Consider the following 27,224-nt stretch of genomic DNA (forward strand, 5'->3'; position numbering starts at 1 on the left):
TTTCACTACAGATTCACTGCAATTCTCATTTTGAAACAATTTTCCTTATAAATCCCTCTTCCCTCCACGAAGCTAAGTTTCTTCAGAGCAAAATATATATATTTATATTTATATTTATTTCATTGTTTTGCATTTTACAAGGCTCTGACCCACAACAATCTCTCCCGAATTTGAGATTACAGGGGGAGAGAGGGATTTGAATTTGAATCGATAAACAATTTAAAGAATATTTTTTAATTAACAGCAGGTTTGATGCTTATAAATACATACAGAAACTAGAATAAGTTAACAATTTGCCCCCTTGTTAAAACCCGCAGGGAACTTTCCTTAATAGAGAAAAACTGTCTTAGCAATCAGTTGACTATAGTATATCTATGGCATCTAAAGAGTTTGCACACCTTGAAAATCCTGTTTAGAGTTGAAGCAGGCCACTTCCCAAAGTTGTAAACAAGTTTATTTATATTGTCAGGCTGTAAATATTTTCTTCAAAGAAAAAAAAAAGTTGCAGATAAACTAATCCTTCCAGCTTCTTTTTTTTTAATATATCTTTTTAGTTGTAGGTGGACACATACCTTTTTATTTTTATTTTTGTGGTGTTGAGGATCAAACCCAGGGCCTCATACATGCAAGACAAGTGCTCTACCATTGAGCCACAGCCACAGCTCCTACTCCTTCCAAATTCTAAAGGGCACTGACAGCAGTGATATTTGTTATTTTTGTATATTAGAGATTTATGCACTCTAACAACCTTGAGCCAGGGGTTGCAGTTCAATGGTAGCACGCAAGCAAAGCCTGGCTTCAATTCCCAGAATCACAAAATAAATTTAAAAAAATAAATAAAATCTTTAGGTAACCATGAAAAATGAAAACACGTGTCCTCACAAACATCTGTACATTAAAGTTCACAGTAGCATCATCCAAAATAACCAAAAAGTAGAAATTACCCTAAAGTCTACCAACTTATAAAAAAAATACAGCAGATATATACAATGGAACATTATTCAGAAACAATGATATAACACATGGAGGAACTGAGTGCTTGTGGTGTGCTGTGTTGGGAATTAAACCCAGGGTTTTTCACATCCTAGGCAAGCACTCTGTAGTTAAGCTGTATCCCCAACCACTTAACATTAAGCTGTAAGTGGAGGAAAGCAGTCACAAAAGGTCATATATTGCATGATTATTTACATGAAATGTCCAAAACAAGCAAATCCATAGAGATAGAAGTAGACTAGTGGTTGCCTAGGGTAGGGGAGTAACTGCTACTGGGTAAAAGATCTGGGAGGTAAGGAAAATGTTCTAAACTTGTAATGATGGTTACAACTGTGTGAATATAATGAAGACCACTGAATTGTACACTTCAAATGAGTAAATTATGTATCAATAAGGCTGTTATTTAAAAAAATCTTTAGAGCCACCTATTTCCACAAACCTAAAACAGCCTTCCTAATGAAACTTGTAAAAACACGAGAAAAATACCTCAGAGTTGGCAGTGGACAGCTCAGTGGTAGAGTACTTGCCTAGTACTGGTAAGGCCATGAGTTCGATCCTCAGCACCACAAAAAATAAAATAAAAAAATAAGTACTTAAACTATTGTAAAAGCACTTACTAAAGTCAATTCATAGACAAATCCACGTCAGATAAATCTTGTGAAACCATTAATAGAGCATTTAAAAAAAAAAAAAAAAAAAAAAAAAAAAAAACCTTAATTCAAGTGCAGTAGTGCAAGCCTGTAATTCATGCCAGGCCTGAACATAGCAAGACCCCCATCTCAATCAATTTCTCAAAATGTGTTACACAAAAATATGAATAACATTCCTCTGAAGAGAGTTCAATAACGCTTTAACTTCAAGTTTTACCACTAATGCCATATACACCCTTCAAGCCAAATTCCTCAACCAAATTTCCAAGTATTCAACTTACCTGGGCAGGGACTGTAGCCCATTGGTTGAGCAAGATTGGCTTAGCATGTATGAAGAGGTTGTAAAAATAAATAGATAAGTCCATTGATCTAAACTCACCCAACTTACTGATAATCTCTGCACCACTTCTCACAACATTTCCACCAGGAAATCAAGTGTCAGGGCAACCCACAGCTAAACCTGAACTGAAGCTACTGTCCCATTATGGCTCCTTACTATATCCAGAAGATAAAGTGACTAAAGGAAAATATGGGACAAGAATATAGAAACTGGGGTGGGGGGGGCACTGAGGAGGGTAAGACAGGATGATTACAAGAGTTCAGTCTGAGCAATTTAATAAGACCCTGTCCCGAAATAAAATAAAAAATAAAAAGCTTAGCACACAAGACTCCGGGTTCAATTACCAGTATGAAAAAATATATAAATATATACACTACTCTACTCTTAGCACTCAATACTTTGTTGACATTGTGTTATAATTACTCCCTCTGAGTGTGAAAATATTTTATAAAAGTGAATATATAGGTTTGGGGGTTTTGTTTGTTTTTTGTTTTTGGTTTTGTTTTGTTTTGGTACCAGGAATTGAACCCAGGGGTCCTTTACCACTGAGCTACACCCCCAGCCCTTTTTATTTTTAATTTTTAGACAGGGTCTCACTAAGTTGCTTAGGGCTTCCCCCAAGTTGCTGAGGAAGGCTTTGAACTTGCAATCCTCCTGCCTCAGCCTCCAAAGTTGCTGGAATTACAGACATGTGTCACAACAACCCGCTGGATAGAATCTTTCCACAACACCCAGAAGCATAATTCTGTCCTCAGGCTTAGCCTGGAGAAAGTATTCAGCAAGTACCTTTGCCTGAGAAAAAGGGAGACCCATGCACAAAAGACATGTTCCTCTCCTCAAATTACTGAATAAAGTAATGAAAAGTAAAAACATCCAATCACTCGGTAATTTACAAGGCACTTCAAGCACATTCCTAACTGAAATTGAAAACCTAAGGCTGGGAGTGTATATGTCTAGAATGCACAAGGCCTTGGTTTCAAACCCAGCACTACCAAAAATTTAAAAAAGAGAAATTTTTAAAAAAAGGCTTTTTCTAACTGCTATATTTTTTCTTTTACTAAGAATCTCATCACTCTTTCCATTCCCCTCTTTTCTTTAGCCACAACAAATTCAGCAAATTCTGTAACCTCCTGTTCTTAACTTACCCCACTAGATTTTCCTAACATATCCTCTTTTCCCACTGTGACATCTCACTACCACCTATCACATAATTTTTTTCTCTAATTCCACATCAAAAACCTTCTAAAAAAACACAAACTGCCATCACAGAGTTCGAGTTCAATACAGCATTAGAAAACTGAACTCTTTTTTGGTTCAGCCTATGTGCTTTGTTACTTAAGCTATATCCACAGCTGAAACACTGGACCAAGATAATTCCCAGTTATCGTCAAAGAAGAGCTGCTGATGGTTCTTTTGTCCAAGTACATACTAAGCCTTGTGAACTCAGAATATAATGGAAAAGGCCTTTAAGAGGTACAAGAGACAATAAAATATGAAAAATTATTTACTTACATTAACTAAATGCTTCTAGACCAAATATAGAGGCCCCTGAGAAAACTACCCCCAAAAACAGAAGATTCATAGCTAGACAGTAGTACATCAGCAGAAACAAAAAAAAAAAACGGAGTCCAGGAAATGACAGGGCTCCCCAAAGTTTCAAGAATACTTGGGTTCCCTCCCAGTTTAACACAGTACTTCCTAGTAATTACAAGGTAAAAAGATTAACTCCCTGTATTGGAGAATAAGAATGACAGACACACCAAAGATCTGTGTCGGCACACCACGTGTATCTCCTATAGGCTTTCAATCTTTGGTGTATACTGATAAATCCTAGTGCCAAAGACTAGGAAAAGTGAGCAAAAGTGAGTAAGCTCTGTGGAACTGTCCTTTCCCCCAGAGCAGATCATCCATTACCTCTGCCCCTTATAATCCAATACAGAGGCCAAAGTTCAACCAATGGACCTTCAAATTTTTTTCCCTATTTCATCAGTCTACTTTATCTCTCAGCAGTTTACAGAGAAAACAGATTTCACAACATGAGAATAAAACATTCACAACAAGTCAAAGACTTGACCTTCAGTTTTACATGATGAAACTTTCAATGCTGTTCAAAAAATAAATCAACTTGTAAAAATTACTGTTAAATAAACATTTTTTAAGATACACAACCCATTTAAACGGGAAGGTGTTTTCAAGTATTTTGATCCATATCTATTGTCTGGTTTACTATAATTTTACAGCCCACCTCCCAGAAATAAATTCACCTTCCCTTACTTCCCCCTCCAACAATCTCATTTTAGCACAAAAATTAGGTCTTTGAAGTTCCTTACAGTATCAAATATCATCATCTTATTTATTAAACCACATTACATGTAACTTATTTATATTCATAAAGTAGAAAAAAATCCAAGAGAGACGGCTCACACCTGTAATCCCAGCTAACTGGGAGGCTAAGGCAGGAGGATCAAAAGTTCAAGACCAGTTTTGGCAACTTAGACTCTATCTCAAAATACAGGGGGTTGAGGAAAGGATAAGTAATGCAGTTCAGCAGTAAAAAACTTGCCTAGCATACACAAAGCCCTGGGTTAGAAACCCAGACTTTTAACATACATTATATCATCTCAACAAATATTCTTAAGCTCTTAAATTCTCAAACTTTTATTTAAAAGGTCTCATGCTAGCTGGGTGTGGTAGTACACACTTCAAATTCCAATGACTCAAGAGGCTGAGGCAGAAGGATCACAATTTTGAGACCAACTTCAACAGCTTAGTAAGACTCTCAGCAACTTAGCAAGACCCTGTCTCAAAATTTAAAAAAATTTTTTTTAATTTATAAAAGGTCTGACAGTGTAGCTCAGTGATAAAGCACCCCTGGGTTGAATCCCCAGTATCAATAAATGAATAAGTAATCTTTAAAAATAAAGTATCAAAGAGGGACAACCAGCTAATAAGAGGATTTGCTACCACAGGCAGAAAAATCCTAATTTCAAAAAGTAAAAAAAGGCTGGCACTATGGCACACACCTATAATCCCAGTGATTTGGGAGGCTAAAGCAGGAGGACTGTGAGTTCAAGGCCAGCTTCAGCAACTTGGTAAGCCCCCAACTTAATAAGACCTGGTCAAACTAAAAAACTAAAAAGGGTTGAGAATGTTGCTCAGTGGTACAGCACCTCTGGGTTCAATGCCCAGTACAAAAAAAAAAAAAAAAAAAATGTTAAGACATAGTTCAGTAAACTTGGTGGTATGGCCCTTGCCTAGATTATGCACAGTCCTGGGTTTGATCCCCAGTATTGCAAAAAAAGTGAAAATAAAATTGTGAAAGTGACTACTCATAAATGGCAGTAATTATGAGAGAAATAAAGTACATGGCACAACAAATCATTCACTTCCCTCCAACACTGCTGGCTGGCATCACAGCCAGTGATATTCTTCCCTTCCCCAGTTCACTGGTGGAAGCACTCTGCCAATATGATCTTAAACTTCATTCCATTGGGTCAAAAGGCCATTTTTTTAAATATTGTTGTAGATGGACATAATATCTTTATTTTGTTTATTTATTTTTTTATGTGGTGCTGAGAATAGAACCCAGTGCCTCACACATGCCAGGCAAGTGCTCTACCACTGAGCCACAACCCCAGCTCCCCAAAAGGCTATTTTTAAAAATAAAAAAAGGCTCAGAAAACAGTTACCACCAGAGAGGAATAGCCCAGTAGAATAGTAGAATATGCTGGCAATAGATCACTTTATATTGAGTCATTCTCTCTCTACAGAGATAAACTTCCCACATTGCCACTTACAAAAACAGAGCAGAAAAAAAGTAGACCCTAGCACATCAATGCTCTTGTCATGGGAAAAAAGTCTCCAATAATTAAAAAAAAAAAAAAAAAAAAAAATCAACATTACTTGTATTTATCTCCTTACTATCATGTTTATATATCAAACTTGACCAGCAAAACTGTCTCAAAACAATTCTTTTACTTCACAAAGCGCTATTCTTTTGCAATAGTTCTGTCCTATCTTAAGGCAGAAGTCTATCTAGAGCATGTGCATAAAAACCAAAAAGACTTATTTCAAAATTAGGTTCTAGGGCTGGGTTGTAGTTCAGTGGTAGAACGTTGCCTAGCATGTGTGAGGCACTAGGTTCAATTCTCAGCACCACATATAAATAAAATATAGGTACTCTGACAATTAAAAAAAATATTAAAAAAAAAAAAAAACAGGTTTAAGGGCATGCCTGTAATCCAGCTAAGGCAGACTAAGGCAGAAGGATCACAAGTTCAAGGCCAGCCTCAGCAACTTAGTAAGACCCTGTCTCACAATAAATGGACCATTTATATAAATTCAGTGGTACAGTGACCCTGGGTTTAATCTCCAGAAAGCGCGGGTGGCGGGCAGCACAGCGGGGACTGACAGCTTCTCTCTCATAACTAGGCTTCAGTTCCTCATCTCTCTAAAAAAGGATATTACTGCCCTCATGGGATTGTTGTAAAGATTAAATATAGGAAGTATACAGTCCAGTGTCTACAACATAAGTTCTCACTAAATGCTATTATCAGTAGTTTTCAAACAGCCACTTCTCCACTAAGACCTAGCAGACAGATCCAAAGGCCTCTTAACCCTCTTATCAGTAACAGTGGCTAATAAAGGTAGAAATTCTCCACCTAGAGAAATGTACCTTTGTTCTTCAATTGAACTGCACTCACCACCTTGGTACCCTGACCCAAGTGACCTCTACCTCTTGCCATGTTTCCCAGCAGAACAGCTATAAGATTTATAAGATCCTCTATTTCACCTGAGGACAAAACTGAAAACTTTCTGGTCTTCCCTCATTTTGTCAACATAAAATTTCAGAATACCTCCCGGAAAAGGTACATGAAAACACAATAGCCTCTGCCCTAGATAGAATAGGTCAGTCCAGGAGGTGAGATAAACACCAAAACCATAAATTACAAGGTAGTACAATGACTGTAAATGTAATCTATGGGTAGCCCAAAACAAACATACCACAGCAACTACCCAGAGTTCTCTAATGTTGTTTATTTTTTTTTAATATTTTTATTTTTTAGTTTTCGGCGGACACAACATCTTTGTTGGTATGTGGTGCTGAGGATCGAACCTGGGCCACACGCATGCCAGGAGAGCGCGCTACTGCTTGAGCCACATCCCCAGCCCTCTGTTGTTCATTATCTCATGTGTCCAGTCTAACAGAATTGTGTGGTAGTGGTAAATACCAATTCCAAGTGAGGGTCTCCAGTTTAGGCCCCCTGGGAAGGGAACAGGTTTTGCCATTTAATATTATTAACTCAAGTTTGCTAACTGACCTGGATAAAACTGCTCCATAAGTCAAGATGTGATTCCTTATGATTGGGCTCAGCCTAAGACAGGCCAGAGTAAGCCTTCAATGAATACTTGACTGGGGGTGTAGCTCAGTGGTAGAGCACCGCCTGCCTTATCATGTGCAAGGCCCTGGGTTCAATCCTGGGTTCAATGCTGCAAAAATTTTAAAAAAACAAAACAAAAACAAAAAACACTTGTTGACTTGCACAACACAACCAAATTTTAGATCTTAGAGCTCTGCCAAGGATTGACCAAGAGTTTGATTTGCCCGCTTAGTAAAGAAAAGCTGAGCACTTTGATTTGCCTTTCAGCTTCATTCGACAGTCTACCATTAGGAAACCCAACACAAGATTTTATAGATATATAATACAGATTTTAAACACTAATGTTTGTAATTTTTAAACACTGTTTAGCCAACCAAGGTAGAAATAACAGGTTTTCTGCCTTTGCCCATTACACAGGTGCCACCCAAATCAAACACTTCTCTACAGCTGCCTACAATATAATACCCACCCCAACCCTGGAATATTCTGCCTCTCTACCTCAAATTCAACATGTATACAAAATTTAATCCCCTTGTTCCCAAATCAGATCCCCTTTGTACTTTGCCCCTATTATTTCATTTTCTTAGGGAACCTAAGATTTCTACTTGAGTCAACAAAGTCTGCATGTCTCAGTTCCATACTATTCATACAGTGCCAGGGATCAAACCCAGGACCTCAAACATTAGGCAAATGTTCTACTACTGAGCTACACCCCAATCCCTCATACCTTCTTTTACACTGCTTACATCAGGTCTGTTAAACAGGTTATCCTATTAGTCTCAGCCATTACCCACTCCAATCTCATTACCAATTGAATCTTCCCAAACTTCAAATGAATAAAAGCCATTCCAAACCCAAAAAACTTCTGTTGCATCCCAAAATAAATCTAAGCCTGGCTTTCACGGCCTTTATCTCTGCAACCATATCCTTTTCCCCCAACCTTACTTAAAAGCTAAAGAGTTAGTGACTCATGCATTCAATACATTTCTTTGAAAGCTCTATCATAGGGCTGGGGATGCAGCTCAGTGACAGAGCACAACTGGATTTAATTCCCAGTACCAAAAAAAAAGAAAAAAGAAAAAGTGTCCTAGGTGCACAGGAAGCTCCCTATACATTATACTTCTTAGTATCCTCACCTACACATGCTTATGAAGCAGCACTGACGCTGAGGATTTTGTCAGTAAAATAGAGACCTATGATCAATGTGTTGAGTAAGAGGATAAATTCTGCCTGTTTCCACCATGGTACACTACTTTTTTTGAGGGATCAAGGGAAGCATAACTGAGAATTCAGATTTGCAAATGTGTTTTTGAGGCAAAACAGAAAGCATGAGAAGTCTAGTGAAAGATGTCAATTCTTGGGGCCGGGTTTGTGGCTCAGTGGTAGAGTGCTTGCCTAGCAGGCACGAGGCACTGGGTTCGATCCTCAGCACCATATAAATGTAAAATAAACATATTGTATCCACCTAAAACTAAAAAATAAATGTTTTTTTTTAAAAAAAAAAGCAGGCTTAAGCCTAAAAAAATTATTATAAAAAAAGAAAAATGTCAATTCTTTCTGCTAATCGGAACTCAGACTGGTTATATAAAATGAACCTTTGCAAGTTTAATCTACACCCAATTCCCAAAAATAGTCTGATTCAAAGTCTCATCTGCTGGTCAGGCAAAACTCTCCTGTTTGTAAAATACAATCTGATTCCAGCTTTGGTTTTAAATTAGTAAGATTCAAAATTTTCAAATTAAGCAAAATCAGGGAAGTACAGAGGAATAAAACTGAACAAAGTATGTTGTATGCACGTATGAGTAAGTAACATCGAGTCCCACTGTTACAGAGAATTACAATGCACTAATAAATTTTTAATTAACCAAAATCCAACAATTTCTTAGAGCAACAGAACAAACATGGTTAAAACCTAAAAGCAACCAGGTGTGGTGGCACACACCTGAAATCCCACCAACTCCAGAGGTTGAGGCAAGAGGATCGCTTAACGAGGCCCTTAGCAACTTAGCAATTAGACCCTATCTCAAAATTAAGAAAATAAAAAAGGGCTGGGGATATAGCTCAGTGGTAAGGGCCAGTGATTCAATCCCCAATACCAAAAAATTAAAATTAAAATAAATAAAAACCTAGGGGGAAGGGGATTAGCAAGGATGGTGGAATGTGATGGTCATCATTATACAAAGTACACGTATGAAGACTTGAATTGGGTGTCAACACACCTTATATACAAACAGAGATATGAAAAATTGTGGTATATATGTGTTTTAAGAATTGTAATGCAGGGAGCCTGGGGTTGTGGCTTGGTGGTAGAATGCTCGCCTAGCATGCACGGGGCACTGGGTTCCATCTTCAGCACCACATAAATGTAATATAAAGATGTTGTATCCACCTAAAACTTAAGAATAAATACTTAAAAACTAGTAATGATTATAATGCAAAAGAAAAGTACATGTATAATGGCATAAATTGGCGTGAACATACTTTATATAGATACGAAAAATTGTGCTTTATATGTGTAATAAGAATTGTAATGCATTCTACTGTTGTATATTAAAAAAAAAATAAATCAATTAAAAAATAACATAAATAAAAACCTAAACACCACAACCAACCCCTCCTGATACAAAACATTAATCAGTTCCATTTCAACAATTTTACTTGAGCAGGGCTGGGGATGTGGCTCAAGCGGTAGCGCGCTCGCCTGGCATGCGTGCGGCCCGGGTTCGATCCTCAGCACCACATACCAACAAAGATGTTGTGTCCGCCGAGAACTAAAAAATAAATATTAAAAAAAAAAATTCTCTCTCTCTCTCTCTCTCTCCTCTCTCACTCTCTCTTAAAAAAAAAAAAACATTAAAAAAAAAAAAAAAACAATTTTACTTGAGCGGCTGATTTTGTTACCAACTACTTTCAATTACAACACCTTGAAAATAAGTCACCCAAACCCAACAAAAAAAAAAATTTATAAAATATATTTGTCCTAAAAACAGCCTCAACAGTTCTTGAAATTATCTGAATGGTGGGGAAGGTATTCTTTACTAACAAGGTATTCCTAAAACTATTTTATGTACATTAAAACAGTCATTCATTCCATTTAATTTAATTAATTAATTTAAATTCATTCCATTTTAAATGATTTAGTTATTTACAATTTAGTACCCAAATGGAAAATTACCCAGTGACAATATGACAATGATCATTCTTTAAAACAAGTGACTCTTTTGTTTAGAACAAACTAAATTAGAAATTTAAGCTTTTAAAGACATTCATTGAAAGCAGGTATTGTAAGTGGATAGTGATTATAAAAGAGTTTGAAAGCTTAAATAGTGAACTTTTTTTTTACCTGATGTTCTGCATGAATGTTATCCCCAGTAGGCCATCGATGTTTGCTATTATTATAGCCGCCTCCACCACTTCCTCCTCCCCCAAGCTGCTCACCATGCTGCCTCTGAAAGAAGTAGTCCACCATAGCGTCGTCCTGTGAACGGCCTGCAACTCCTATGGATCCTGGGACAGGGCTGGAGTGTGTCCCAGCTGCAAGAGCCTGATTTGCAGCTGGTTGTGGCTGCGCTTGGGACCCTGTTCCAGATGTCAAAACAACAGGCATGTTGGGATTAGCTGGTTCTTGAGGGTGATGTTTCAGGTGGGGGCTGAAAGAGTCCTGCCAAAGCACTGCTTTTCTCTTCAAGACACATGCAACGCTCATTCCACCAACACCTAAGGACAGATAGGTTATATACGTTTAATATTTGCATTTTGAAACAACTTGATAGACACTAATAAAACAATCAACATTAACCAGTTTCTACCAAGCTACCAATTTTATATTATACACACAAATTCCTAAATTCCTTCATTTGAATCTCTGCTAAAGTAAATAAAGGTAATTGATGGTCGTGGCTCTGACAAGATATTGAATCAGGACTCAATACCACAGCTTCTGGGAAGGTAGCAATATAGGGGCTGGGATGTAGCTCAGTATTAGAACACTTTTCTAACATGTGAGACCCTGGTTTCCATTCCTATCCCTAAATTTAAAAATAAAAAAAAAAAATTTTAAAAAAAGAGCTGGGCACGGTGGGCATGCCTGTAATCCCAGCAACTTCAGCAGATTAGCGAGGTACTCAGCAACTCAGTGAAACCCTGTCTCTAAATAAAATATTAAAAAAGGACTGGGAATGTGGCTCAGTGGTTAAGCACTTCTTGGTTTAATCCCTAGTAACAAAAAAAAAAAAAAAAAGTAAACAGAATTAGACTTCAATTGGTGGCTTCTGTACTGAGCTTACTTGCTCCTTAAGCCAACTGTGGTGCATAGTTTTTAAATCAACAAGAGCTTTTTTTTTTTTTTGTCAATGGACCTTTATTTCATTTATGTATATGCAGTACTGACAATTAAACCCAGCACCTCACACACCAAAGAGCCACAACCCCAGCCCCTAAATCAACAAGAGCTTTTTAGAACAACTTTACTGCTGGATATACCAATAAACAAACTACGAAATAATCAATAGCTCAAGATTGTCTAATTTGAAAAGACCCTTTAAAATACCCAACATAGTCCACAGGATACTCCTTGAAGAAACAATTAGACATTCTGACCAAGAACAACAACAGAATGTTCTTAGCCTAAACCCTCTCCTCAGCTGCTACTGATGAGGGGGTAAATTCAAGACTTTAACCGATAAAGTACAATTTAAATGTAATCTTATAATTATTCCATTAGTGCTTTGACACCTAGAAACAGAATGAGAAAAACCAAATTCACTTTACTAGAGTAGAAAGCCTCACTGTAAAACCAGAAATCTCACCACAGTAATACTGTGGCAAATATAATGCAGATATTATCTCATCACAGAAACTTTGAAAGGTAAGGATTTTCATTCCTATTTCCCAGATGAAAACATTAAGGCACAAAATTATGATATGCCCAAGGTCATTTAGCAAATGAGTAGCAGAGAAGGCTCTCAATCTGTTCTGTACCCAAACTTAGTTGTTTCTATCTGCGCCCCTTGCAACAGTATCTCTCACCAGCCTCCTCTACTCCTCTGAAAGAAGCCTGAAAATGTTACTATTAAATATTACAATTTAAGTTCTAAAAATCAAAAAAGTTACATTTGTATATACAAAGTAAATAAATCAGTTACCAATTAACAAGCATCTGTTCACAACCTCAGAGAGCCTAATTTCAATAGTCCAGTGCTCCATGTCTTACCACTCTTATTTCAAAACTAGATTTATGAAAAATCTCTCTCTCCTGAATAATTAAGCCTCCTGACAAAGTAGCATTCAATTCTCACAACTAACTTGTGTTTGGAAGTCAGAAGAAGACATACAATAGAATTTGTGATCTCTTCAAAGCCTAATTTGGAAATGCCTAGTCTAGGTTAACAACTCCAATCCATCAGAGGCTTCCTGGAGTACTGGTGTAGTTTAGTCTTCTAGACTTCTCAGTTTCTCTCTTCATGAATAAAATCTTGTCCTTGCTCAAGTAGCAAAATAAGTAAACTATGCCTGTTTCACCATCAGCTTTTGCAAAGTACAAAACAGCCTAATGCCTTCCCAACTCAATTTTCAAAAGGACTCATTACCTTGTTTCCAATAGTGATAGTCCCATTTTCTTCTACCGGGGAATCTCAATCTATCTTTGTTTTAAAATATATCAGAAGCCCCAAAACCAAGTTTTGCCACTGAACAATATCTCTGAGCCTGTTTCTTCATCTAGAAAACAGAAAATATGCTTTCTCTATACAATAGTATCTCTCACAAGTCCAAAATCTATGCAACAGTTTTGGGGTTTTTTTTAATTATTATTATTAAAATATACAAAAGTTACGGATAAGTTTAAAGTCACCATACTGAAGAGCCCACACATTAGTTACCACCAGTTAAGGCAATGCAGCTCCAAGCTCTAGAGAATTCCTAAAATAGTAAATGTAATCTTTTCTGATATAAAAGACCTGTCAAAATAGTTATCTAAAATGAATTTCCATATGAAAAAAGAATTTATCACGGAAGCACACTGAAAACAACCTCATTCCAAAAAGGGATGGGAGAGGCTGGTTTCTATAAAAATGTTCAAACAAAACAATTGGCTTTTGTAAAGCTATCTGTAGGGCCTGCAACTTCCTGCTTTACCTAATGAGGCAAGGTAGTTTCTCAAAGGAGAGAAAACCTGACAGAAGGGACAATTTGAAAGTGAGAAAATACTTAAGTAATTAATGTATGTCTTGGGTAATTTTGTAATACCCTGTCACTACAGCACAAAAATTAAGAAACAGTCATCTAAATGTTAGTAAACAAAATTGTTAATACCTTTTAGGGAACTCTCAAAGTTCACTAAAAAGTTATGTTTAAACAGATTTCAAATGTAATTTTCTACAAATGACCCATGAAAATAAGTATTTTAAGCAACTAGAATTAGGTGTCAATTCTAGCTACTCTTCCATAGTTTCCTGTTTACATCAAGGTGAGGATTTTTTTCTTGTTTTGTTTTGATTATCATTAATAGAGTTTACTTCAAATAAAGAAACATGGTTTAATCTTTCTCCTCCTGCTAAAATGGCTAGTGGTTTAAAAGGTGTTTATTTTTACCATGCTGAACAAACATTCTGTGGTCATAAATTTATTTTAAAGCAATTCATCTCAAATCCAAACTAAACAAATTCCAACTTCAAGAAGTCGGTGGCCTTCTACAAAATGAATTCAAGTGTGGTGAAGGCAAAAATACTAACTGGAAAGTTCATACTCTATTATTTCCCAAAGACCCAGATAAAGAATCAGCAGCCACAAGAGTGTTTCAAAGTTAAAATTGGCAAGGGATCAAAATGTTTGTTTTGTTTACTAAAAACTACATCGGAAGCCTCATACCTTGAGGGAGGCTTGTCTTGGTGATTTTGAGCGTATTCAAAATACGAACAAAAAGCTAAAGCTACAAACCTATTATCTGAGAACTGACTTTTAAAACAGAATACCCCCTTCAAAACAAATTTTTTTTAAAAAAGCCTCATAAAGCCTTAGTCTTAATAACAGGACTTGAGCAAAATGATCAATAACTAGAACAGTGTTTTCTAAATTGAACAATGAAGGGGTGAGGATTAAAGTTATGACGAGGACAAAGCCTTCTCTGGTAATTTGTGTGTGGGTTCTTTGGTTTGGGTTTGGGGTTGGGGTTGGGGGGGGGGGTACGACACTGGAGAAAACAAAGTTAGAGGAGCGTATTCCTCACTTGACGTGGGAGTGGTACTGGCAAGTAAAATAAATGACCTGTGTTTACCAAGCACGTTCGTGAGAACGCCAAGTGTCCAGTTATTGTGTGTGTGGATGGTTTTCCTGCTCCCGAGAGCAGAGCCCCTCGGAGTTAAGAGACACACCAGTACAGACAGGCTCCTCCGAGAGGAGGAACCTACCCCCAAACACCAGCTCTCACGGAAACAAAAGGCCACAAAGCACCCAGGAGCCTCAAAAGCGATCTGAAACTTCCTGATCGCCACTTCTCCACATTTAAAGCTTGCAAAGTTCCCCCACGGCGGGTCTCGCCCGTGGACCCGGGCCACGGCTGCTTCTCCTGGGCTTTATTGTTCCCCTTCCATCGGCGCTGCCACGGAAGCTCAGGAAGTCGAAGAACCCCGGGGTGGCACAGAATTACACTCCATGGCCACACAGAGGAATCCGGGCTTCGCAAACCCGTCAAAAAAGCAACCCGAACGGCAACATCCATCTCCGGAGACTCCCAACAAGGCCGAGCACAAACACTGAGACGCCTCTGGGCTCTGGGCCCGGGCCTAAACCCCCGGCCTTCTCCTCGCTTCGACCCCGCTCCCCACCCCCTCCCTCCTGTGATAACAATAGGGGCCTTGCTGCTGACTCCAAAACATGTACGAAGAACAGCGAGTGAGGAGCCTCAGCCAGGGCCCCGGCGGCTTTTCCAAAGCCCTTCTCACCCCACCAAACGCTCTCAAACACCAATACGAAGGGATAATCTGCTCGCTAGGGGTGCGGAGTAGCGTTTGGGACCCGCGGGGTGCGGATACTCACGGGCGGAGCGGTAGGATGAAGATGGATTTCAGCCCCCCGATCTTCTCTCTCCGGCGCTCTCGCTCCCCCTTACCTTTCACTCCGACAACATGGCGGCCCACTGGGGACTGGGCTGGCGCGGTGCATCATGGGATAGGCTCTGGCCCCGGCTCCGGCGGTGGCAGCGGCGTGTGCCGAGAAGGCAGAGCGGCTCTGGAACAGGTTGCCTGGTTGCCATGCCAACCCGGGGCCTGTGTGAACTTGGGAAACTTGCAAGCAACACAACCGCTGCGCGCGCCGCCGAGGGCAGAAGGCGGGGTGCCCCTGGCCGGCACCTGAGCGCGCACGGTGCGCGCGGGCGCGGGGCTGAGCTCGGCCGCAGCTCGGCAGGCGGGCGGCGCGGGAGGCCGGCGAAGTCCCGCGCGCGGTTCTCTGCCCAGTGAGCCAGCCCGCAGGTTATTCCAGCCTGGCGGCGCCCGCAGGGCTCTAGCCTTAAAAGTGGGCAGGACGAATACCTAACTTAACATCGCTAACCGGAGGCGTTATTTAGCCTTCCTGCCTCCATTTCCCCATTTATGAAATAAAGAGGTAAATAGGAACACCTCCCTAACTGAGGGATTAAGGGGCATAGCATATGCAAAATACTTAGCACAGTACCGGGACTAAGCAAGGCCACACAGCACAATTTGCAAGATCCCAGGGCAAAATGAAAACGCCAGGCTCCTGGTTAAAAAATGAATTTTAAGATGGCGACAAGAGAACATTAAACCAAGAACATGGGGGGAGGCTGGGGTTGTGGCTCAGTGGTGGAGCACCTGCCTAGCATGTGTGACGCCCTGGGTTCGATTCTCAGCACCACATACAAATAATTTTTTTAAAAAAATTCATCAACAGCTAATAAAAATATTTAAAAATAAATAGATAAACCAAGAACATGAAGCCAACCCTACTAAAAAACACTCAGTCTCAATGTCAGCTGCTGTCATTCTGTCCTGGTTCGAGAAAGAAGGGAAATGTGGTCATCTGATCAAAATGACTTTTCAAGTCAGTAATATTTGATAAGATAGTTATGTTATTTCAAACTAGAGTGGATTGAATACTTAGGCAAACCACTATCTTATTTAAAAAAAAAAACTGAAGATACTGGGGGGGAAAAGTGAGCTGTATAATTGGAGGAGTTGTATATTTATATATTTATGAATCCAAACCAATAGATCATAAAAAGATGGAAAGAAACGGAACCATCTACACAGGAAAAGAGGCCATCAACAAAGTAAAACTAACAAGAAAATGGTTAAGAACATTTGCAATATATATGGAAGGCAAATAAAGACGATAAATATAAAACTTCTCTAATCAATTAAAAAAAAAAAATCCAAGCTTACAGCCATTGCACTCACATGTAATTCAAGCTCAGGAAGCTGAAGCAAGAGGATAGCTTGTTTGAGACCAGCCTGGGTAATTTAGTGAGATCACCTCAAAATAACACATAAAAAAAGACTGGGGATGTAGCTCAGTGGTAGAGCACTTGTGTAGCATATGCCAGGCCCTGGATTCCATCTCTTCTACTGGCCAAAAAAAAAAACTGTCACTGTGGTTGCAAAACTGGAAATATACACTCAACTATACACTTCAAATGAGTTGGTTTTTGTTTTTTGTTTTCTTTTTTGTGGTGCTGGGGATTGTGCGTGCCAAACAAGCACTCCACCAACTGAGCTATATCCCCAACCCCTCAAATGAGATTTTATTATATGTGAAATATATCTCAAAGCTGTAGAACATGAGAAAAATATAAATATAAAAATAGGAAATAAATCAACTTTGAAATGTATTATTTCATCTGTACACACTGGCCAAATTAAAATGATTATTGAGTCTGGGGGTGTAGCTCCATGATAGAAAGCTTGCCTGGCATACAAAAGACCCGCAGTTCAATTTCCACTACTGAAAAAAATCAATAAATAAATATTTTTTTTAAGTTGTCTGTTAACATGGTGTTTCTGGAAGTATGTGAGAAAATCAGCACTCAGTTTGCTTAAATTGAGCATATATTGGTTTTCTTTACCAAAAAGAAAGAGGAAGGGCTGGGGATGTGGCTCAAGCGGTAGCGTGCTCGCCTGGCATGCATGCGGCCCGGTCCGATCCTCAGCACCACAAACAAAGACGTTGTGGCCGCTGAAAACTAAAAAGTAAATATTTAAAAAAAAAGAGGAAATTTTTGCTTTGTTTGTTTTTGTTGTATACTAGAGATTGAGGCCAGAGGTGCTTAACTAGTGAGCCATATCCCTGTCCCTTTTTATTTTTATTTTTATTTTGATACAGGGTCTCACTAAATTGCTTAAGACCTCAAGAAGTTGCTAAGGCTGGTTTTGAACTCTCCTGCCCCAGCCTCCCCAGCCACTGGGGTGTAGTTATGGTTTTATATTCACTGGGACTGCAAGCAAGCACCACTCCGCTTGGCTCCTTCTCCTTCTTTTTAAGATTTTGATTTCTCAATAAGATTTAGAGGTTAGCAGGACTCACCCTGGGAATCCCAGCAGCTCAGGATGCTGAGGCAGGAGGATCATGAGTTCAAAGCCAGCCTCAGCTATTTAGTGAAAGACTAAGCAACTCAGTGAGACCCTGTCTCTAAATAAAGTACAAAATAGGGCGGGGATGTGGCTCAGTGGTTGAGTGCCCCTGAGTTTCAATCCTTAGTTAAAAAAAAAAAAAAAAAAAACTCATTGAAAAAAAGACCCTGAGCTCTGCTACTTCCTGGCTTTATGACTTTGGGTAATTCTGAGTAGCATCTATAAAATGAGAGTGTCACTACTCTTTCAACAGGGTAGTTATGATGGTTAAAAAAACTAATATATATATATATATATATATATATATATATATATATATATATTATATAAAGTGGTGTCTGGTACCAAATTACTATCCAATAAGTGTAGCAATTAGGTTGTAGTTATGGTCTTATATTCACTTCTGAATCCCTGATAGCTAACTTAGTGCAAGGCATACAATTATTGCTCATTAAATGTTTCTTAAACTGGGCACAGTTGTGCAGGCCTCTAATCCCAGCAGCTTGGGAGGTTGAGGCAAGAGGATCTCGAGTTCAAAGTCAGTTTCAGCAAAAGCAAGGTGCTAAACAACTCAATGAGACCCTGTCTCTAAATTAAAGGGTTGGGGGGTGTGGCTCAGTGGTCAAGTGCCCCTGAGTTCAATCCCTGTACCCCCCCCCAAAAAAAAAGAAGTTTCTAAAATGTATGAATTCCGACAGGCCTGGTGGTACCTGCCTCTAACCCCAGCAACTCAGGAGGCTGAAGCAGGAGGATTGTAAATTAGGAACCAAAAATGCTGGGAATGTTGCTCATTGGTAGAGGGCCCCTGGATTCAATCCCTGTTACGGCAAATACATGAACTCAACAGCTATTTACAGTGTCAATACTCAAATTCAAAAATCCTATATGTAATATTTTATATTCTGAGATCCATGTCTGAAGCCAGACCAAAAATTACTTTGCTTCCCTGAGCCTTCTTTCTGCCCCCCACCCCCACCCCACCCCCACCCCCACCCCATGCAACATGGAGTTAATATAACAGTACTAAATGAAATAAAGTAGATAACATATTGAGGCCCATGAGGCCAGGACACCTCAAAGTGCTAGATAGCCATAACAGCAAAACATACAAGAGGAATAAACAGCATTTATAAGAAAGTTTCAGTTTTCAGAATTTTACCACTCTCTGTGCTCCTTGATTCCATTGTGAGATCTATGACTAATTCCTTAGTTTTAACTTTAGCTTCCACAATCAGACAGACAGATTCTAACGTCAGTCAGCCATACTCATGTGGTACCAGCCTTTAGGCCTCTAGTCAGTCAAATGATGCAATCCCAGCAGAATGGGTGTCACCCATCCCTGATCTCCCTTAAGAACTTCCTTTTAAAGGGCCTGAAGCCCCCACCCAGCCCCAAATAACCTATCAGAACAAGGTAACCAGCAAATTCATGAGACTATCCTATTATCCAATAAGGGAGAAGATGCTCATTATTTCATTTAAAATTCCCAAAATACCTATGACATGAATGAAATTTTTTATTCCTATTTAAAAATGAGAAAAACCAAGATTAGAGAAGTTAAGAACTGAATTAACATTTATCCAAACTTGTCTAAGGCTGCTCACTGAGAGTTACATGGGCAAGACAATGTGGAAATCATGCCTAAAACTTGGGAATACTTTCAATTCATTTGGCTAAACCCATATGTCACAGATAATATCAATCTTTGGGAATTTCTAAAACCGAAAAATCTAATCAAGATGACCTTGGGAAAGGATTAGAGTGGATTTGAGAATGGTAATTTAAATCGATTCAAAAGGAACCTAATCCAGGCCTTTGTAACCTCATCAAAGAAAGCCCTATAAAAGTCTCAAATTGGAAATTTTTTAGTGAAGGTCATTTGACACAGCCTGGGTTCAAGAATTTCAAATATCACCTCTTCCTCCTCTTTCATATGGTAGTGGTCAGAGGTTTACTGCTAAGTCAGCCATCCTCAACCTGGCCATTCTAACAACTAAGGACAAATTCCAGGGGTTTATTTGTTTATTTACTTACTTATTGCCTTCCCCAATGCTGAGGATTGAACCCAGGATTGAACATGCTAGGCAAACATTCTATCAGGGAAGGATATCCCCAGCCTGACTCTCATTGTGACTTACAACCAAATGTTACCAACTAGAAAAAGTTGCTATAATGTAGCATTCATAAACTTAGTATAAAGCATTGTCAGCAAAGATTGGATCCCCTCATTTTCTGGAAGGATATTTAGTTAACACTATTGGTTTTCAACTGTATTACACTAATATTCTTGCTTCTTTGTAAAATCTCCCTCGGGTGGCACTTCCCATCCTGTTTTGGGGTTTGGGTAAGTGTTACGCTGTTGACATTTCCATTGTCAGTTCTTTTTCTTAGCAGATCCTGGTTATTAGAGTGCTTTTCCCATCTGAAAGTAGGCAGAAGAAGGGGTTGGGGTTTCCAGTATTGGTGATTAGGTAATTCTGAGCAAGCCTCCCACTGAGGGAAAACTAGTAAAACTGGAAAAACATAAAAATCCCTGCTTGATATGGTTGGAAAGCTAACAAGCTAGTGAAGAATGACAGAGAATAACAGAGATGCCAGCCCACATTGAGAACTACTTTTCCAGCTAAGGCATTTCTTGAGAGAGAGTTAAGAAGACAAGGGGAAATTTTAACAATACACACTGGTGTTCAGAACCTGCTAGGCGAGAGTGTTCCTCATGAGAACTCTTGTCTTGGATTGGAATCCCAAAGGACTGCACCCTAAAAGTAAAGGAGAAGAGCATAGGCAAGCCCTTACAGGATTTCCCTGCATGTAGGGATTGCAACTTGGCTTCAACCCATCTCAAACCAAGAATTGCATTAAGGTGATCCCTGAGTACCAACGCCTCCAGGAAGCTGGCAGAAAAACATTCTCGCTGGATAAAACATCATCATCCTAGGCCTCTAAGTATTTCAATGAACAAATATGCAAATATGGTATTTGGTCCACAAGCAAAAGTAATTATATGTACTAGAAGATAATACAAACTAGATCTAACAACAGAAACAATAGGTCATTGAAAAGGAACAAAATATTGAAGTCGTTGGATTGTTCATCATGTAAATAAATAAGTAGATGATTCATAATTTTGGCCAGAAAAAGTGGGAAATACACAAAAACAACCAAATAATAACTTTATAACTGAAAAACATTATAATCCAATAGATTGAGGTCAACAGCCAGGTTAAACACTGATAGAGAATTAGTAAACTTAGAGATCAATCACAAAATATATCCAAAATGAAAGATACAAGGGTCTAAAAGAGGAGAAAATGAATCAGTTTAACATACAGGGAAACCAGGAGAGGAAAGAATGAATGAAGAAATGAGGGAAATTATATCCTGTGATATATTTCACAGGAAAGGGCTAATTTTCCGAAACTAATGAAAAATTTAAAAAAAAAAAATAAATAAAGCCACTGCCAGGTGCAGTGGAACACACATGTACATCTAGGTACACAGAAGGCTGAATCAGGACAATCATTTGAGTCCACGAATTTAAGACTAACTTGGGGACTGGGGTTGTGGCTCAGTGGTAGAGCACTTACTAGTGTGTGTGAGGCACTGGGTTCGATCCTCAGCACCACATTTAAATAAAATAAAGGTATTATGTCCATCTACAACTAAAATATATCTCTTGGGGGCTGGAATTGTGGCTCAGAGGTAGAGCGCTTGCCTAGCACAGGCGGGACCGGGGTTCGATCCTCAGCACCACATAAAAAATAAAGGCATTGTGTTGTGTCCATCTACGCCTAAAAAATAAATATAAAAAAATACAATAAAATATATATTTAAAAAAAAAGACTCATTTGGGCAGCATAGCAAGACCTGTTCAAAAGAAACAGACAAAATTAAAAATAAGAGCTAGGGTTGTGGCTCAGTGGTAGAGAGCACTTACCTAGCACGTGTGAGGTGCTAGGTTTGATCCTCAACGAAAGAGAGAGAGGAAGGAAGGAAGGAAGAAAGAGATTGTCTCTATCTACATCAAAAATAAAATGAAATAAGGTAAAGCCACAGATTTGAGCAATGCTGTGAATTCTAAACAAGAAACCTCAGGAAAATTAAGGCCGGTATGTGGGTGAGGAGTAAAGAGATGGTGGCTGTTCTTTCACCATTCTCAAGGGACATGGGGTCACATCAGGGCAGCACAATGTCCCTGGTGGAAGCAAAAAAAAAAGGAAACAAAGCCTATATGTGCAGATGGAGAAGTAAAGTATACGGTGAACAACAGAAAGAGAGGGCTGGGGATGCAGCTCAGCCGGTAGAGCGCTTCCCTCGCATGCACAAGGCCCAGGGTTCAATCCTCAGGACAATAAATAAATAAATAAATAAATAAATAAATAAATAAATAAATAAATAAATAAATGAGGAGGAGGGAGAAGAGAAGAAGAAAAGGTGATTGCAAAGGAAAAGAGAAACTAGAAAGTGTCAATAAAATTCCAGAACTGAAATTCTGGACAATATGACCATAAAGAGTCTGAGAGAGAGAGAGAGACAGTGGTACATAAGTGCAAAAGTACTTGCTTATTAGAAGAAATATGGCTAAGGCTCAAAAATGGATAGAAATCAAATAAATATGAGAATCTCTTTTTGCTAAGACACAGCATAAAATAAAACTAGCATTCATAACTTTTTTTTTTTTTTTGGCACCTGGGATTGAACCCAGGGGTGCTTAACCACTGAGCCACATCCCCAGCCCTTTTTTAAATTTTATTTAGAGACAGGGTCTCGCTGAGTTGCTTAGGGCCTCAGTTAGTTGCTGAGACTGGCTTTGAACTCATGATCCTCTTGCCCCTGCCTCCTGAGCCACTGGGACACACTTATAACTTTCAAGCCAGGAAACTTCAACAGGAAAAGTGTAAAGAAAAACAGAATCAAAGTACAGTAAATGGTAAATATTTAATACAACAATAAAAAGTCTTGGGCTGGGGTTGTAGCTCAGTGGCAGAGCGATTGCCTAGCATGTCTGAGGCACTGGGTTCGATCCTCAGTACCACATAAAAAGAAATAAATAAAAAGGTGCTATGTTCATGTTTGGGGCTGGGGATGTGGCTCAAGCAGTAGCGCGCTCGCCTGGCATGCATGCGGCCCGGGTTCGATCCTCAGCACCACATACAAATAAAGATGTTGTGTCTGCCGAAAACTAAAAAATAAGAAAAAAACAAAACAAAACAATAAAAAGTCTTAAGAAGAGGAATGATTCTGTGTAGAGCACTTCCTAGCACACACAAGGCCCTGGATTCAAGGCCCCAGGTTTGACCCTGAGCATTGGGACAAAAACAAAGATAGATGTTTTAAAGATTTATTTGCTAATGTTTACATTTTCATAGTCTGTTCTAGATAATCAGAGAAAAAAATTGGGAGTGGAACCGATGGGTAGCTAAGTGGTAGAGGCCCTGGGTTTGATCCCAGTACCCAAAGAAATAAAGTCATAGACTAAAATTTTCCATAATGATGATAAGCATTTAGCAGAAATCAAAGCCAAAATTTAGAAGGTGATGTCTGAGATAAAGATTCCACAGTTGATGCCTGTAATCCCAACAGCTTGGGAGGCTAAGGCAGGAGGAGAGTAAGTTCCAAGCTGGCCTCTGGGGGCTGGGTTTGTAGCTCAGTGGTAGAGCGCTTGACTCACATGTATGAAGCCCTGGGTTCAATCCACAGTGTCACATAAAAATAAAGATATTGTGTCCATCTACAACTAAAAAAAAAAAAAAAAAAAAAGGAGGTAAACTACTTACCTGGCAGAGGATACACAATGATCACAAAAGTGATTTTCCCCGAGTGTGGCTTATCCACAGCACTGCAGATGTGCTGACCCCTGTGATATCCCCAAATGTAGGAAACTTGCATAATTTGTGGTAGTGGAGAACTACAGTAGCACTCTCCCCTCTCTAAGAAGGAGGAAGAGAAGGAAGAAAAGAAAAAGAATGGGTAACAAACTCCATTTGTTTTTCGTTTATTTTTAAATTTTACTTGCATTAAGCTGTGAAGATTAAACAAATTGAAAATAACATTTTAGGCCAGGCACACACCTGTAATCCCAGTGGCTTGGGAAGCTGAGGCAGGAGGATCATGAGCTCAAAGCCAGCCTCAGCAATTTAGTGAGGCCCTGAGCAATTTAGAGAGACCCTGTCTCTAAATAAAATATATGAGAGTACTGCAGTTGTGGTTAACTGCCTCTGCATTCAATCCTTGGTACAAAAAATAAAAATAATAATAACATTTAAGGTAAACAATCTGATTTCCATTTTATTTTATTGGAATGTGTGACTAACTTAACTGGAGAGCAAAAAGATTCCTCTTGCAGCTTATTGTCAAAACATTGAAAGCAAGTTCCCTCTTTAGGATAAAATGATGTAATGTCTGGGATCTGCTCTGAAATAATCTAAAAAGGGGAAGTAGAAGAGGGTCCAAACGAAATGAGATTGTCCACAAATTGATAATTGTTGAACCTGAATTATGAACATATGGGATATTGAGTATACCAAGAGTAAAAGGCCAACACGCAACGTTATTTTAGTGTGGGGGAGAGGGGATACTGGGGATTGAACTCAGGGGCACTCTTATCACTGAGCCACATCCCCAGCCCTATTTTGTATTTTATTTAGAGACAGGGTCTCACTGAGTTGTTTATCGCCTCACCGTTGCTGAGGCTGGCTTTGAACTTGGGATCCCCATCTCTCAGCCTCTGGAGCTGCTGCAATTATAGGTGAGCACCACCACACCCAGCTGTTTGTTTTTTATTTTGAGACAGGGTATTGTTAAATAGCCCAGGTTAGCCTCGAACTTGTGATTCTCCTGCTTCAGTCTCCCAAGTATCATTGAATATCATTGCACCTGGCTCTGCTACACTCTTTTAATTACTAATAACTTGTTTGTAGATTCTTCAATGAGGTTTTGGGTTTTTTTTTGTTTGTTTGTTTGTTTGTTTTGTTTTGTTATTTTTTTGTGTGTGTGGTACCAGGGATTGAACCAGGGGGTGCTTAATCACTGAGCCACATCCCCAATGCTTTTCATATCTTATTTTGAGACAGGGTCTTGCTAAATTGCTTAGGGCCTCACTAAATTTCTGAGACTGGCTTTGAACTTGTGATCCTCCTGCCTCAGCCTCCCAAGCTGCTGGGATTCCAGGTACCACCAAGTCCCACTGAAGTTTCCATATTGAGTTTAACACTTGTTGGAGGTCCTCCTTCCCCTTTGGGTTACCTTGTATTTGTTATTTATGGTAAATATCATAAAATGATTTTCTGCATTTATTTAAGTGATTTTATAATTTTTTTACTCCTTCATCAGTTATTAGAGTGAATGACATTCACAGAAAGCCTAACATGTAGGTGTATTATTTCTGGGATAACCCCAACCTGGATATAGACATGACATATTGTTTCTTTTATTCATTATTGGATATTGATCACTCGTATTTCATTTAGAATATTTATACTTATATCACAAATGAAATGGGTCTGTTATTCCTGTCCCTCTTGTTTCTCTAATCAGAGTTGATATAAAGGCTATATTGGTCTACAGAATTAGACGAGGAAAGATATTCCCTCTTTGTCTTTATTTTGAAAGATTGTATGAAATTAGAATGTTTCTTGAAAGATGGTAGTATTTGTCTGTCATACCATCAGAATCTGGTGTCTTCATCGTTGAAAATTTAATTACTGTTTCAATTGTATGAAAGAGAGAGAGAGAGAGAGAGAGAGAGAGAGAGCAAGCAGGGGGTTGATAAGCTAAGCACGTGCTGTACCACGAAGCTCACACCCCCAGTCCTACTGCTTCAATTTTTTTTTAAGTTTTTAACTATGAAATAGTTACACAATTGCAGATTTATACGAAGTTGCAGAAAAATGTACCAGAAAAATCCCTTGTACCCTTCACCCATTTTTCTCCAACGATAACATCTTGCATAACTATAGTACAATTCTAAAAGGAGCTTACTCAATTTTGCCGCATTCATTCGTGGGTGTATGTGTGTATACATTTATGCAGTTCCACCTCACGTACGGATGTATGTAACCACCACCGAAATCAAGATAAAGAACTGGGGCCTGAGATTGTGGCTCAATGGTGGAGCACTCGCCTGGCCCATGTGAGGCACTGGGTTATATCCTCAGCACCACATACAAAAATAATAATAATAAATAAATTAAAGGTATTGTGTTCATCTACAACTAAAAATCAATCAATAAATAAATAAAGATAAAGAACTGTTCCAGCAGGGCTCTGTGGTACATTCCTATAAGCAGCTCAGGAGGCTGAGGCAGGAGGATCATAAGTTCAAAGCCAGCCTCAGCAATTTAGTGAGACCCTGTCTGGGGTTGTGGCTCAGTGGTTAAGCACCCCTGGGTTAATCCTTAGTGCCCCAAAATAAAATAAAAGTTACAGAACTGTTCCATCACCATAGGATCCCATCGGATCCCTCCAGCTACTTCCACAGCCACTTCTCCTTCCCCTCCCTCTGCGTTTTTTGTTGGAAATTGAACAAGGATGTCAAACACGCCTTCTGCCACTGAGCTACATCCCGAGCCCCCTCCCATTTCTAACCTCTGGCAACCTTACTTACCTGTTTTTCCTGCTTTAATTTTGTTATTTCAAGGATATTATATAAGCGGAATCAGGCAGTAGGTAATCTTTTGAGACTGATTTTGTTTACTCAGTATAAATCCCTTGAGTTCTCTCCAAGTTGTTCCATGTGCTAAGAGCTTCTTCCTTTTCACTGCTGAGCAAATAAGATTCTGGGGTACGGATGCGCTCTCAGATTCAACCACAGAAGGACATCGTCGGGGGGTGGTCTTGCATGTGCCATTGTATGACATACCCTCATCTGTTTATCCATTCATCCCCTGATGAATATTGGAGCTGATTTCACTTTGTGTTATGAATGCTGCTTCTTTTTAATGGATCATGCACAGGTTTCTGTGTGAACGTGTGTCTCCATTGCTTGGTTATAGAGTAATTCTGTATAATCATTTGAGGAACTGCCCGCCTGTTCTCCAAAGGGCTGAACCATTTATATTCCCATCAGCTCTGTGTGAGGGTTCAGATTTCTTTCTTTCTTTAATATTTATTTATTTAATTGTAGGTGAACACAATACCTTTATTTTCATGTGGGTACGGAGGCATGTGAGGCGAATGTTCCACCTCTGAGCCACAACCCAGCCCCCAGCTCCACCCCACCCCCGCCTTTTTTTTTTTTTTTTTTTTTTTAACCAGGGATTGAACCCAAGGGCATTTT

At 39.0% G+C, this 27,224-nt stretch overlaps 1 protein-coding gene and 1 non-coding gene across 20 annotated transcripts in view; one reads left to right on the top strand and one right to left on the bottom strand.

Moving 5' to 3' along the window:
• The window catches only part of Pum1 (pumilio RNA binding family member 1), a 122,433-nt gene extending 106,947 nt beyond the window's left edge, over nt 1-15,486 (bottom strand). For 18 of the 19 annotated variants that reach the window (XM_026391617.2, XM_026391616.2, XM_026391615.2 and 15 more), the window contains exons 1-2: nt 15,399-15,486; nt 10,708-11,081 (exon numbers count right to left, since the gene is read on the bottom strand). In XM_026391617.2, coding sequence (XP_026247402.1) covers nt 10,708-11,070 — 363 coding nt within the window. In that variant the 5' untranslated portion in view covers nt 11,071-11,081; nt 15,399-15,486. Of the gene's footprint in view, nt 1-10,707; nt 11,082-15,398 lie in introns of those variants that run through there. The other variant, XM_026391614.2, reaches the window with a different exon arrangement.
• Nucleotides 15,487-23,716: 8,230 nt separating this feature from the next.
• On the top strand, nt 23,717-23,873 carry LOC113184882 (U1 spliceosomal RNA). Its single transcript, XR_003301056.2, has one exon. It is a non-coding gene; the product is annotated as a U1 spliceosomal RNA (small nuclear RNA).
• Nucleotides 23,874-27,224: the final 3,351 nt, after the last annotated feature.

This window comes from Urocitellus parryii, chromosome 11 (genome assembly GCF_045843805.1).
Source record: "Urocitellus parryii isolate mUroPar1 chromosome 11, mUroPar1.hap1, whole genome shotgun sequence".
Taxonomy (NCBI): domain Eukaryota; kingdom Metazoa; phylum Chordata; class Mammalia; order Rodentia; family Sciuridae; genus Urocitellus; species Urocitellus parryii.